The sequence below is a fragment of the Euphorbia lathyris genome, chromosome 10, assembly GCF_963576675.1.
Source record: "Euphorbia lathyris chromosome 10, ddEupLath1.1, whole genome shotgun sequence".
Classification (NCBI taxonomy): domain Eukaryota; kingdom Viridiplantae; phylum Streptophyta; class Magnoliopsida; order Malpighiales; family Euphorbiaceae; genus Euphorbia; species Euphorbia lathyris.
Genome location: NC_088919.1, coordinates 36,968,989 through 36,983,174, shown reverse-complemented (window position 1 = coordinate 36,983,174; position 14,186 = coordinate 36,968,989). Strand labels below are relative to the sequence as shown.

At 37.1% G+C, this 14,186-nt stretch overlaps 1 protein-coding gene across 5 annotated transcripts in view; it reads left to right on the top strand.

Moving 5' to 3' along the window:
• The window catches only part of LOC136208666 (uncharacterized), a 29,492-nt gene extending 17,400 nt beyond the window's left edge, over positions 1–12,092 (top strand). For 3 of the 5 annotated variants that reach the window (XM_065999763.1, XM_065999761.1, XM_065999764.1), the window contains 10 exons: positions 710–873; positions 2,656–2,843; positions 4,110–4,170; positions 4,262–4,334; positions 10,525–10,626; positions 10,752–10,848; positions 10,927–11,052; positions 11,128–11,366; positions 11,445–11,585; positions 11,752–12,092. In XM_065999763.1, coding sequence (XP_065855835.1) covers positions 710–873; positions 2,656–2,843; positions 4,110–4,170; positions 4,262–4,334; positions 10,525–10,626; positions 10,752–10,848; positions 10,927–11,052; positions 11,128–11,366; positions 11,445–11,585; positions 11,752–11,934 — 1,374 coding nt within the window. In that variant the 3' untranslated portion in view covers positions 11,935–12,092. The remainder of the gene's footprint in view (positions 1–709; positions 874–2,655; positions 2,844–4,109; positions 4,171–4,261; positions 4,335–10,524; positions 10,627–10,751; positions 10,849–10,926; positions 11,053–11,127; positions 11,367–11,444; positions 11,586–11,751) is intronic. The other 2 variants (XM_065999765.1, XM_065999762.1) reach the window with 1 other exon arrangement.
• The last annotated feature ends 2,094 nt before the right edge of the window (positions 12,093–14,186 follow it).

Below are 14,186 nucleotides of genomic sequence, written 5' to 3'. Positions count from 1 at the left end.
TACATGAGAGTCAATGTTGTAAACTTTTGTAATTTCAGGATCCCCATTTGTTTCAGCCACTGCTAGAGAATGTGATAGATTATACGATATGAGAATTAAGGGCAATAAAGGGATAAAAGGGACACATGGTTATCCTAATTATAGTCAGACAATAGTTTTTTTTTTTTTTTTTTTTTTGAAATATAGTCAGACAATAGGTTGGTTTGATGTTTCTTTTCCAAATATTTTGGTTCTTTCTAAGTAGGTCATTAGTTACTTGTGTTTATTGTCCCTTTCTGGTTCAACCTTATTGTAGCTGGTTAAAGTATCTATTCTTCTTTTATTGTACTCAACCATGCATTTTCCGAGGTTGGGTCAACCACATGGATCAATTTATCTTTCCTTCATTACACAACTTCAAATAATATTTGGAGCCTATTAATTTTCTCACTGCTTCCCCCATCGTCATCTTCAGTCTTCTCTTCCCTTTGTGAACATGCTCCATGTTTATTATACTACAACAACATATCTGGGTCCAGCTGATCAAACAAAAAATTTGGTGCCTTTAACTATCCCTGTGAATTTTGTGTTATTTGATAATGCAAACAAGTGTTGGATATCTTGTATTACCGTCCAACGTTCACTTATAATACTGTTTCTTGTGTTTTGTTGAGATCTAAGAATCGATATATCTCTATATTCATTATGTCGGGTTTTATGAAATATATAGGTTCAAAACTGGAACTCCTTGGTTGGACCCCTGATTAATAAGATGTTTGCTGAGCCAGAAAATGCCACTATAATACGATTTCTGAGCTGCATAAGTGAACACTTAGCAGAAGTTGCTGAGACAGTTCTCTCTCATGTCCTGTTGCATATGAAAACACAAAAAAGGTCAGTACTGATAGAATTGGGTATTTGCACTTTACATACTTTGAATAAAATACCTATTGCTTTTGGATTCACTGTTTGCTACTTCCACATCAAATTCTGTTAGAATTTTCTGTTCTCATCAACTGGATGCTATTTAAGTGTTTATGTCACCTTAACTATGGGAAGTATGACCATACCATATTTGATATAGACCGGGTTGGATGCATGTAGGCAGATTCAGTTCTAATGCCTCATTTGGAATGTGGTCGACGATGCATGCGTAAATCTCTTCAACTTTGTTCTTTATATTTGATCACCAACAACTTGCGGTGATGCAGAGAGGGAGGGATTGAGAGACGGAAGATTAAATTTTTTAACCTTAAACCAACAAAGATGTGATAACATGCTTCAAAGAGCTTCAAGGGAGAATCCCCAACTTCTAGGTTTAGACACCTTTATTTTTTATAAAATGATGTTCAAGAGCTAAAAGAGAAAAGGAGGCATTTATACCCTCTTTTAGGTTTAAGACAATTACAATAAAACTCCTAAACAAAAGCAAGTAAAAGAAATAAGAAAAAGGCAAAGATGGAACAGATTAAAGTGAGAAAATCGCATTATATATAATTCTGGTCATCAGGTCCTTTTGGCATGCTCATAGCAAAAGTTTGCACACGGATCCTCAGAACAGGGAGAACAGCATGCCTGCCCACACAGCACGCGGAACTGGAAAAACAAAAACTCAGATGGTTTCAGCTCACTGAGCTAGCCAGGATCTCTATTCAGCTCCTCCACCTCTAGTATGGACGTCCGCCTCATGCAGGCTCAGTAATTAACTTCTTTTCCTTTGTTCTAGAAGACATTCTATGTGGAATGCACTTCTATCATTGAAGGATTATTGAATAACAATATACATTTTCCTGTTCCTGAAGTAGGAATCGTATTTTTACTGCATTTAGATTTATTTTGTTTGGCCTATTCAGTTTTTTAAAGAAAGTTTTTAGGGAACATGCTGTGAGAGGGATAGAGAATTTCAGTGGTTGCAGCTAACAAAGAAAGATATGAAACAAAATAATTGGAAGATCAATTTTAATATGTAGAGGACCGAGTGATGAATTCATTTCCTCTCCAAAATCTGAAAAGTAGGCTCAGTTATATTTGGGTCATGCTAAAAGAGCCTCAAACAAAATTTCTTCTATTCAGTTTGGATGACGGGCTGGAACGAAAGGAAAAAAATTGCTGATCGCATTTTGTAGCGTGTTGCAGTTTGTTGGTTGTTTAGTTTAATGGCACTATTTAGGATTCTCTTTTAACTTTCAGAAACACTTTTTTCGTTGAAGGATTATTGAATAACAATTTACATTTTCCTGTTCTTGAAGTAGGAATCGTATTTTTACTGCATTAGATTTATTTTGTTTGGTCTATTCAGTTTTCTAAAGAAAGTTTTTGGGGAACATGCTGTGAGAGGGATAGAGAATTTCAGTGGTTGCAGCTTGCAAAGAAAGATATGAAACAAAATAATTGGAAGATCAGTTTTAACATGTAGAGGACCGAGTGATGAATCCATTTCCTCTCCAAATTCTGAAAAGTAGGCTCAGTTATATTTGCGTCATGCTAAAAAGGCCTCAAACAAAATTTTTTCTATTCACTTTGGATGACGTGCTGGAACGAAAGGAAAAAATTTGCTGATCACATTTTGTAGCTTGTTGCAGTTTGTTGGTTTAGTTTAATGACACTATTCAGGGTTCTCTTTTAACTTTCAGAAACACTTTTCATGTTGATAAACCATTTGTCTTTCACCTCCAGCAGGATTAGTGAAGACTTAATTTCTCGATGGGAGAGCAGATCCCTCATGAGTGAGGACTCTATGAAAATGAAGCAGTTATTATTTGAGCGACTTTCTCCATTACTTGTAGTACGGCTACTTCCACTGAAAGTTTTTAGTGACCTAAATTTGTATAGCATGCATGGTGCCATTGACGGTATTACTCAAGGTATGTTGTTTTTGTGACTTAAATCTCTTTCTATCCTTTATTCCTTTCGTAATACAAAGTTCCATGAGTCCATTGTACTGCTTTTTTACTAGTATATATTTAAAGTTCAATTTCAAGTGCATAATCTAGTCATTTGTTTGTGCTCTCATATTCTTTTAACTGCATGCTAATCTGCATTGATCTTGCTCACCTGAGTTGTTAACCTTTTTGCCATTACATGATATGCTATTTAATTAGATCTTTTTTTTTTACCTTTTTTATGGTGGTTGTTTCTTGCTCTTAAGTCATAACAATTATGATTTGCGGTAACGCTAAAGAATTTTAAGAACGCTGACTTGAAATACTATGCATTGTTTCATACATGAGAAAGAAAATGGCATTAAAAGAAGATAAAACTATTTTTGTGTTTCATACACTTTCAAAAGAATATCTTAGCTCTTTCATTAAACATTCCAGTGTACAAGGAAAAATAGGCAACTTTAGCAAGTCAAGGTCCCACATTCTTGCTTTGCATTAGTTGTCATTTGTTACTGTCCTGAACTGGATCTATTGTGTTAAAGTTTGAGCTCTTTTGGCTTACTTTTAGCCACGCGGGGCAATGATGAGGTAGACACCCATCAACATCACAATCTCATATATAACATATTTGATTTTTACTATAGGTGGTAAGATATCTGTTAAAATCAAGTGTGCCAGAAAAAGCCTTACTTTTACACTAAAAAAATGCTCCGAAGAAGGATTTATAAGTAAAGAATAAAGTTGAGGCTAGTAAAAGAAAATTCATTTTATACTTTATAGATGTAATACCACTTGGACAAAGTATTTCGGAAACTAATTTGAACTCATGTATGGCAATGACACTAGGTGGTTTCTCGACTTATATCCCTGCCCTCATTTTGTCAATTGACTTTTTAATAAATAGTTAAGAAAATTGAAGTTATTATACACTATAAGTTGATGTTTTAAAAAACTTAAAACAGATTTATTGATCAATGGATAATGGTTATAGTTTTAAAAAGAAACTATATTATCACACACTATATTTTATACTTTATGCGACACAGAGATTGCAATATTTATTTAAATTTGTACCCATCTCGACCAGCTTTGGGGCAAGGCAAGGATTGCCTTTTTTAAATTCAACCATGCAGTTATTCGTTCATAGTGGATTGGGATCCTTGCTGTTGAGGAGCTATTTGATTTTCATAATGCATCTTTCTCTTTTACTGGTGCGTTATTGATGTCTTTCATTATTTACTGTGGCAGTTTCAGAATATGGAGATATCAAAATTATTGATGAATGTGTTGCGTCATTCCTTCTACAAAGGTTAATCCTTAATCATAAGAGTGAAGACTCTTGAACATTGAGTTACATAAACAATTAATTTGATGATTCAGTTTTATTTATTTTATTACAGGGCTTTTAGCAAGCATGAATTTGAAGATGTACGAAAACTTGCTGCTGAGCTCTGTGGACGCATTCACCCTAAGGTACTAGGAAGAGAGTCTTCTGTTAATCTGTGTTTCTTTGAAATTTTGGGAGAACCAATTAATATTTGATGCTGGCATTTTAAGCGACTGGTTTACTTTCTGATGCGCAAATTATATGATCATATGAATGCAGTATTTGTAGAGTATAGAAAGGATATCCTCTGCCTTCTTTACTATAAGATATTGTTGAACTACGCTTCGAACGATCAATCAACCACACAGAGAAACAAAGTACACAAAGATCACAGATTGGATCTTGAAACAACAATCAAAAGAATACACACAGAATTTACCCTGGTTCGGCTTAACTGCCTACATCCAGCAACTTCACTAATCAATGGAGATTACAACAAGATTGAAACAGTTTCTCCTTTTCCAGAAACTCTCGTGTTTTCCCAATCCCAAATTCAGATTATCACAGTGTACACTTATGACTTAGTCTAAGAATCTCTCGTATGAAACTACTTCCCAACCCAGATCTTTTATAGCCTTTACAAAGTTGTGAAAATACCCAAAATATCCTTACTCAAAGATGTACAAACTCAGCAAGACCTACTGACCAGTGGTAACACAGCAAGACCATGTTGACCTGTATTATCACCTCAGTACCATGCTGATCACAGCCATGCTGACTTGATAACTCAGCATTCCGACTTCTTGATTTTACTCTTGCTGACGGGTTGACTTACAATTATGCTGACTTGATTACCCAGCATCATTCTTGTAATAGAAAACAACAACGACTTACAATGCTGACTTGTTGACTCAGCATCATCAGCAAGTGATAGAAAACAACGACTTACAATCTCCACCCTGTCTTTCTATTCACTCCATCAACTAGTGAAGAAAATACACTCAAGGATCACTGACCATCCTAACCAGTTTCAAGCAATGTTCAAATTTATTACTTGAAACAGATTTGGTCAGCATGTCGGCTGGGTTATCCTCAGTTCCCACTTTCACCACCTGAACAGTACCAGTGCTAATCACATCCCTGACGAAATGCATTCTCACATCTATGTGTTTGGATTGCTCGTGAAAAACTTGATGTTTTGACAGATGTATAGCTCCTTGGCTATCACAGTAAATCTTCAAATCATCAATCTGTGTCACTCCAAGTTCCGTTAAGACTCCTCTCAGCCACATAGCTTCTTTTACTGCCTCTGTAACAGCAATAAACTCATCTTCGGTTGTTGACAAAGTCACAACTGACTGTAGACTTGCCCTCCAACTTATTGCAGTTCCAAACACAGTGAATACGTACCCGGTTTGGGATTTTCTGGTGTCAATGCTACCAGCATAATCAGAATCAACAAAACCTGCTACATCATCCACTAGGGCTTCAGCTCCACCATAACTCAAACCTTTACTCAATGAGCCTTTGACATACCTCAGCACCCACTTCACCGCTGACCAATGAGCTCTTCCTGGATTTTCCATGAACCTGCTGATGAGACTCACAGCATGAGCCAAATCTGGACGTGTACAGACCATCGCATACATTAGACAGCCTACAACACTCGAATATGGCACCCTCTCCATGTCTTCCTTTTCCTCATCAGTTTGAGGACTTTGCTTACTGCTCAGCTTGAAGTGACTTGCAAGTGGAGTGAGAACGGCCTTTGAATTCGTCATACCAAAACGTTCTAACACCTTGCTCAGATAAACTGACTGACTTAGGAATAGCTTCTTTCTTCCTCTGTCTCGAGAAATTTGCATCCCTAAAATTTTCCGTGCTGACCCGAGATCCTTCATCTCAAACCGTGTGTTTAGTTGTGCCTTTAACTGATTTATGGCTGCTTTGTTTTGACAAGCTATAAGCATGTCATCAACATATAACAAGAGATAAATCTTAGAGCCATCACTAAGGTCTCTACTATACACACACCAGTCATAACTAGACCTATGAAAGTCCTGACTTATCATAAACTCATCGAACTTCATGTACCACTGTCTAGGGGACTGTTTCAGACCATATAGAGACTTCTTAAGCAAACATACCCGCTGGTCTTTATCTCCTATTTCAAAACCCTCTGGTTGTTGCATATATATGACCTCATCCAGGTTTCCATGAAGAAAAGCTGTTTTGGCATCTAACTGTTCTAATTCTAGATCAAAACGAGCTACAAGAGAGAGAATAATCCTGATAGACCTATGTTTAACAACCGGTGAATAGATTTCATTAAAGTCTATACCTTCCTGCTGAGTAAACCCTTTGGCCACCAACCTAGCTTTAAACCTAGGTTCCTCTACACCAGGTATCCCTTCCTTTCTTTTAAACACCCACCTTGAACCGACCAACTTCTTATCAAAAGGTTTATCTACCAAAATCCAAGTTTCATTTTTATCAAGGGATTTTATCTCATCCTTCATAGCGTTAAGCCACTGTTCCTTGTCAACCGAATTCACAGCTTCCCTATAGGTTACAGGTTCAGACTCTTGTACTTCCTTAGCAACACTAAATGCATAAGCTACAAGGTCCTCAAAACCATATCTAACCGGGGTCCTAGGGACTCTTCTTTCACGGTCTCTAACAAGTCTATAGCTTTGACTGGACTCAGTATCATTACCATCACTGACTTCTTGCTCGGTTTTACGGGTGTTTTCACTATTTTCTTCAAGCTCCACCTCATTCTTAACACTCTCAAGGTTTTGAATGGACTTAGGACTACTCGGTTCTAACTGAGTTTTTTCTTGGTTTTTCCGATAAGGAAAATCCATCTCATTGAACACAACATTTCTGCTGACTATGGATTTCTTATAACCAGATTCTAGGCACCACAACTTATAGCCCTTGACTCCTATAGGGTAGCCTATAAAAACACATCTTAGAGCCCGAGGTTCTAATTTTCCCTGTCTAACGTGTGCAAAAGCTGAACAACCAAACGCTCTAAGTTTTTCATAATCCTCTGGGTGATCAGACCACATTTGCATAGGTGTTTTAAAACCTATAGCAGATGATGGGCACCTATTGATTAGGTAACACGCAGTTTGCACTGCTTCAGCCCAGAAAGACTTAGGGAGACTGGATTGGATTAACATGCACCTAACTCTTTCTAGGATAGTCCTATTATACCTCTCTGCTAGGCCATTCTGCTGTGGAGTTCCAGGAACGGTATGATGTTTAGTTATACCTGACTTCTTGCACAAAGTGATGAAATCTTTGTCAAGAAACTCCAAACCATTGTCGGTTCTCAACCTTTTGATTTTCTTTCCTGTTTGGTTTTCCACTAACACTTTCCAATCCTTGAACGTTTGCAAAGCCTCATTCTTATGAGCTAGAATATAAACCCATACTCTTCTAGAGTAATCATCAATAAGAGTCATAAAATAGGTTCTCCCACCATGAGACTTAGTTCTTGTTGGCCCCCATAGGTCAGAGTGAATGTACTCAAGAATGTCCTGGGTTCTATGTATTGCTGACTTAGGAAACTTGACTTTACTAGACTTCCCTAAGACACAGTTCTCACAGAAATCTATCTTTTCTATGTGATCTTTACCAAGACAACCCTGCTTCCTAAGTTTATGTAAACCAACTTCACTCACGTGACCTAGTCTAAGGTGCCAAAGATTGGTTCTATCAGTTTTAGACTCGGTGAGATTTGCGGTAGAAACTAACACAGTACTACCTAGGAGTGTGTATAGGCCATTACTCATGGTACCTTTCATAACAACTAAAGGTCCTCTAGATATCCTTATGATACCCCCTTTGGCTCTATAATTGTATCCTTGTTTATCAAGCGTACCCAAAGAAATTAAATTTCTTTTCAGTTCTGGCACATACCTCACACCGGTCATAATCCTTTCTTGACCATCGAACATCTTCAGCCTAATGGAGCCTTGACCCAGTACCTTGCACAACTTGTTGTTGCCTAGAAGAACCCTCCCACCTTCCTCTTGAAAGTCTTCGAACCACGTCCTGTTGGGAGTCATATGGAACGTACATCCGCTGTCCAAGATCCAGTCAGTGTTTGGATCTTTATCAGTGACAGCAAGGACCTCAGCGCTCTCATAACCTTCTTCTACCACAGCGGCTTCGCCTTGATCTTTAGGCTGACCTTGACTCTTCTTCCTCTCAGGACAGTTTTTCTTGAAGTGTCCTTCCTTATGGCATTGGAAACACTTGTAGACCTTGCCTTCTTTGTTACTTGAGGGTGGAGTCTTGGACTTTTTCCCGTTCTTATTCTTTGGCTTGTGAAAGTCCTTTTTCTCAGACCTTCCACGAACAAATAATCCTTCTGCAGCTTCAGTGTTGGTGTTGGCCTCAATCTGTTTTGACTTTAGCGCCATCAGAACTTCTTCCAGACTTAGTGTTTCTCTAGCGTACTTCATGGTTTCAACAAAATGACTGAAAGACTGGGGTAAAGAATTCAAGATCATTATGGCCTGATCTTCATCTTCAATCTTTACCTCTATGTTCTCTAGGTCAATTATGATCTTTGAGAAATCATCAAGATAGTCTTCAACTGGCTTGTCCTCGTTCATCTTGAAGCCGAATAGCTTTCCCTTAAGATAAACCCGATTGGTAAGTGTCTTCGTCATGTACAACTGTTCAAGCTTGAGCCAAACCCCAGCAGCTGAGGTTTCCTTCGAAACTTCTCTTAGCACTTTATCGCCAAGATACAGGACGATCGTACTGTAAGCCAATTCAAGAAGATCTTCTTTCTCCTCCTTCGTCATTGTCGCCGGAAATTCCTTCTCGCCCTTCAGAGCCTTCGCAACCTTCATTTGAACCAAGATTGCCTTCATCCTCTGTCTCCATAGAGCAAAATCTCCCTTACCATTGAAACGCTCGATCTCGATCTTTGTAAAACCCATTGCTCTGTTCTTGATTAGCTCTGATACCAATTGTTGAACTACGCTTCGAACGATCAATCAACCACATAGAGAAACAAAGTACACAAAGATCACAGATTGAATCTTGAAACAACAATCAAAAGAATACACACAGAATTTACCCTGGTTCGGCTTAACTGCCTACATCCAGCAACTTCACTAATCAATGGAGATTACAACAAGATTGAAACATTTTCTCCTTTTCCAGAAACTCTCGTGTTTTCCCAATCCCAAATTCAGATTATCACAGTGTACACTTATGACTTAGTCTAAGAATCTCTCGTATGAAACTACTTCCCAACCCAGACCTTTTATAGCCTTTACAAAGTTGTGAAAATACCCAAAATATCCTTACTCAAAGATGTACAAACTCAGCAAGACCTACTGACCAGTGGTAACACAGCAAGACCATGTTGACCTGTATTATCACCTCAGTACCATGCTGATCACAGCCATGCTGACTTGATAACTCAGCATTCCGACTTCTTGATTTTACTCTTGCTGACGGGTTGACTTACAATTATGCTGACTTGATTACCCAGCATCATTCTTGTAATAGAAAACAACAGCGACTTACAATGCTGACTTGTTGACTCAGCATCATCAGCAAGTGATAGAAAACAACGACTTACAGATATGTTTAAGGATCCAATGCAATTCAATTTAAGAATAATCTATGGATTCTTTTCCTACGGTGAAAAGTGTTCTTGCTGAGCTAGAGTGAGCTTGCATCAGAGCTGCTTGTTGTTCTCCTCAAGAGTCACGAGGATATAGCTGGCAATTTTTCACTTATTTTTTGAACTATGCTGTTGCTGTTATTTAACAAAAAGGCAGCAATAGCCTTAAGGTTTACATATTTTTCTCCAATCAATCTAGTTTCTCATATGTTTAACAAACTCTTCTAGAATTGAATAAAATTCACGGGAATTTTTTTGCACACATGAACAAAAGCTTGGAGCTTGGAACTACTAAGCTTAAACTTAATTGGGATCACACTAAATCAGATTTCATTTTGTAACTCAGAGAACAAGATAACTGCATTGTTAATAAAGTAATATAACAAATCCACTACTGTCAGGATTATGAATTTCATATTAGGAAAAATCTAAGTATTAAATAGAATACGAATAACATAACTATTAAAAATCTCAATGACAATTTCTGAACAATAACGAAAATAAATTCATTAGTATTAAATATTAATTTCAAAATGAACTAATTTCTTCCTGTAGTTTAAGTTGTCTGCATCAAGATTGTTATGGTAGTGTCGCATTGTATTTCCTAGTGTATGTTCTACTTTTCTATACTCCTACATACAATTCCAACTGTCCCTGCTTTCTTTTTTCTTCTGTAGATACTTTTTCCAATTGTTTCTTCAGTACTAGAACGTGCTACAAAATGCCATGAAATATTGCAGATCAAAGCTTGTCTCTTTTCCATTTGCACTTCTCTCGTGGTAAATATCTTCTGCTGTTAATATTAGAGTTGCACCATCTCATGCAATGGGAACTGTTGAATTTTTTTTATTCATCGTTTGTAATTTTTAAGCATCTAATTTCCAAGTATGTTCATGTTCTGAAGGTTAGATGTGGGGATTCAGTTTCTCATCCCATTACTCTTCAAATAAGAAAAACAATACAAGCAATTCTTCTGTGGCCATCATTAGATGGAGATGAAGGTACAAATTCCTGTCTTGCTCATACTGCAACACAGTTCCTTCAAATTCAGTGGCTGAGAATTTTTCATTCATTTTCAGTGTCTAAAGCTCAGCATGGGTGCATTGACTGCCTAGCATTGATGATATGTGCTGAACAGCAAGCTCTCAAATCATTTCAAGATTCCTCGGAGAGGTTAAGCATTGTCAGGAAGAGCAGTGTTTGTGGTTGGTATATTAACTCTTATATGGCCATCTATTTAACCAACATATAGACATTGACCCCTTGGGCTTGAAATGCAGGGAACGATGCATTGAGAAACTCTGTTCTTTCTTATGTGCTCCATCAACTGACAATTGATAATAATGAATTTTCTGCCTCCGTATCAAGTGGTGATAACTGTGAATTTGAGGCACCATTTCCTCTCTCTTTTCGACTTTGTATGGCAAATGCTCTTATAAGTGCTTGCCAGAAGATATCAGACTCTGTCAAGAAACCCTTTGCTCAGAGAACAATTCCAAAGCTGATTTCTTCTGTTGAGGTCTGTTTGCTTATCGGTTGGAGTTCAATGCATAAAATAAAACTATTCTCTTTAATCTCTTTCTGTTCCATTGTGCAGATGATAACAGATGCAGAGATTAGAGCTGCTTGTGTGCAAGTTTTGTTCTCAGCTGTGTACCATCTAAAGTGTGCGGTCCTTCCATATTCAGCTGACCTTTTCAAACTCTCCTTGAAATTTCTTCAAAAGGGATCCGAGAAGGTATCAAATCCCGTTCCTGAACAATTTACTTCACATCACTTAACTTCTTTCAATTATGCAGCCCATAAAAGAAAAAAGGAAAAGAATTTTTTGTTACTTCTGTATGAATTTGTAGAGTTTGTCTTCCATTCTCACTGTTATAATTGGCTTTCCAATTGTGTATTAGGAAATAATGGGTGGTGCAAAGCTAATGACATCGCTTATGGGAAGTGAAGAAGCCATCTTAGGAAGCATAGCAGGCGGATTGGTGGAAGCAAGACAAGTTCTTGCAGGCATATCATCTTCAGACACGTCACGTGATTTGCGAAAGGTATGCAAGCAGCTGTTGGCATGCATAACTTGTTCCTAAACATTCCTAATAGGATTAGGTTGAAGATTATCATGTTCTTCACTTTAATTACTTCAGAATTTGGTATCTGTTCAATTTTTTTTTTTCTAATATCATACTTGTAAATTAATGTAAATTTTGCATATGGTCAATAGAGTTGCAGAGTTGTGTTTTGCTTATTGGATAGAACTTTAGTATTTTTATGATTAAAAAAATACCATGTATTATTTCCTTTATATATAAGGTTCAATTAATAGCGTTCGCATGGACCTGAGTGACCAAATGAATTTGGTCAGTCCAAGTGAATGTTACTCCAGGTTCAATGCACATGTAATAATTAAAAAAGGAAAAATGATCACTCATTAGATTTAAAACAAAAGGAAATTTTGTCTGTCACTAATTGATTCCTCTAATTGTTATGGATAACACCAAAAAAAAAAAAAAAAAAAAAAAAACAGGAAAGAAAATCTTTGTATTAAGTAGAAGCAATTTTAGAAGAAAAGTTGTAAAATATCCTTCCAAGTTTTCTGTAAGAATCTTGAATTGTGACAATTCATTACAAAACAAATACTGAATCTCCGATTCAATATATTATATGTTTTTCCATTTTTGGGCAAGCAGTAGTATAAGAAGTTGTGGATTTTGGACGAATTCATAGCATACTACAAACAGATAATGGCTTCATTTTCTGCAATTGTGTTGTTAATGTTTGTGATTGCATACACAGTAATAGCAAAATCAAGAGAGAAAGGGGTGACTCTGACAGCACCTCTCCTTCACTGGTCATCCCCTGAATCTCCCTATTACAAACCAAATGCCACACCTGCGCAGCTGATTCAAGCATCTGTACACGCTTCTCGTGCTCGATCCAAACACATTAACAACATCCTATCAGGTAATTATTCAGGGAAATGGCCAGTTTCTCCTGTTACCTTCAGAGACGGAGAGTATGTAATGAAACTTAGTGTGGGAACTCCACCTTTTGATACCTATGCAATTCCTGACACTGCTAGCCATCTCATTTGGCTACAGTGTGGTTCTCCTTGCACTAACTGTTACAAGCAAAGAATCCCTTATTTTGATCCAACCAAATCCACAACTTATAAAGCTCTCCTTTGTAGCAACCTGATTACATATCAGCAGTATTGGGTATGAATGACAAATGCACATATGCTCTTCAAAAATGTGGCTATCATTTAGTAACGGGGCTTACTAGGCATAGTCAGCGAAGATGTTTTCACATTTGTTGAGGATATTGAAGGGTTTGGGAATTTTACAATTAAAGATGGAATTTTCAGATGTGGGTATAACAATTCTAATCCTTTAGGCGAATACGGTACTCCAGGAGTTGTGGGGTTGAATAGCTGGCCTAGTTCGCTGGTCTTGCAGCTGACTTGGGGTACCTCGAAGTTGTTCTCATATTGTATAGCAAGAGATAGAGGAAAAATAAATGCAAAAATCCAAATACAATTTGGTGTAACAGCAAGTGTTCTTGATGGTGACTCAACTCCATTAGCACCCAATAAAGACGGTTTATGCATCTTTAGAGATGTAGAGGGGTTGTATTCTGATGAGGATAAGATGGAAGGACCTGAATGGGTTTTCCAATATGCAGAAGGAGGTCTTGGAGGAGTATTGATGGCCACAGGAACTAGTTATTCTGAGTTTTATTATGGTATTGTTGATAATCTTGTGCTGAAGTTGAAAGAACAAATCGCAGCGGCGGATCAAATAGATGAAAGTGATTACCATTTTAGCTTGTGTTATTCACAAGAAGAAAGGATGAATGTTGATTTACCTGATATTGAGTTCAGGTTTAAGAACTCTAAAACTACTTATCCATTGAAAATTGATAATGTTTGGATTAATAATGGAAAAGGTCAATACTGTTTGGCCATTTACAAAACTAAAGGTATGTATATCCGTTGTTGGTTTAACACAGCAAAAGGGTATTAAAATTGGGTATGATTTGGGTGCTACTGTTTCTTTCTTGTATACCGACAATTGTGTTCCCTTTCTATTCTAACTTTTCCTTTCTATTGATTAGATAGTAGGGAAAACTATAAAATTGGATAAAATGGGAGAACTATTTACATATTTAACCAATTTATTCAACATACTGTATATCTAGACTATATTTGTGTGACTTTTCCAAAATACTCTTAACTTTTCATCTTTCCTGAACGGTTGCTCTTTCCTAGATGATTCCCAAACCTTTGATCTTTCTCCCTTCCTTTATATTTCGCGAAATATGCACAATTTCTCTACATCAT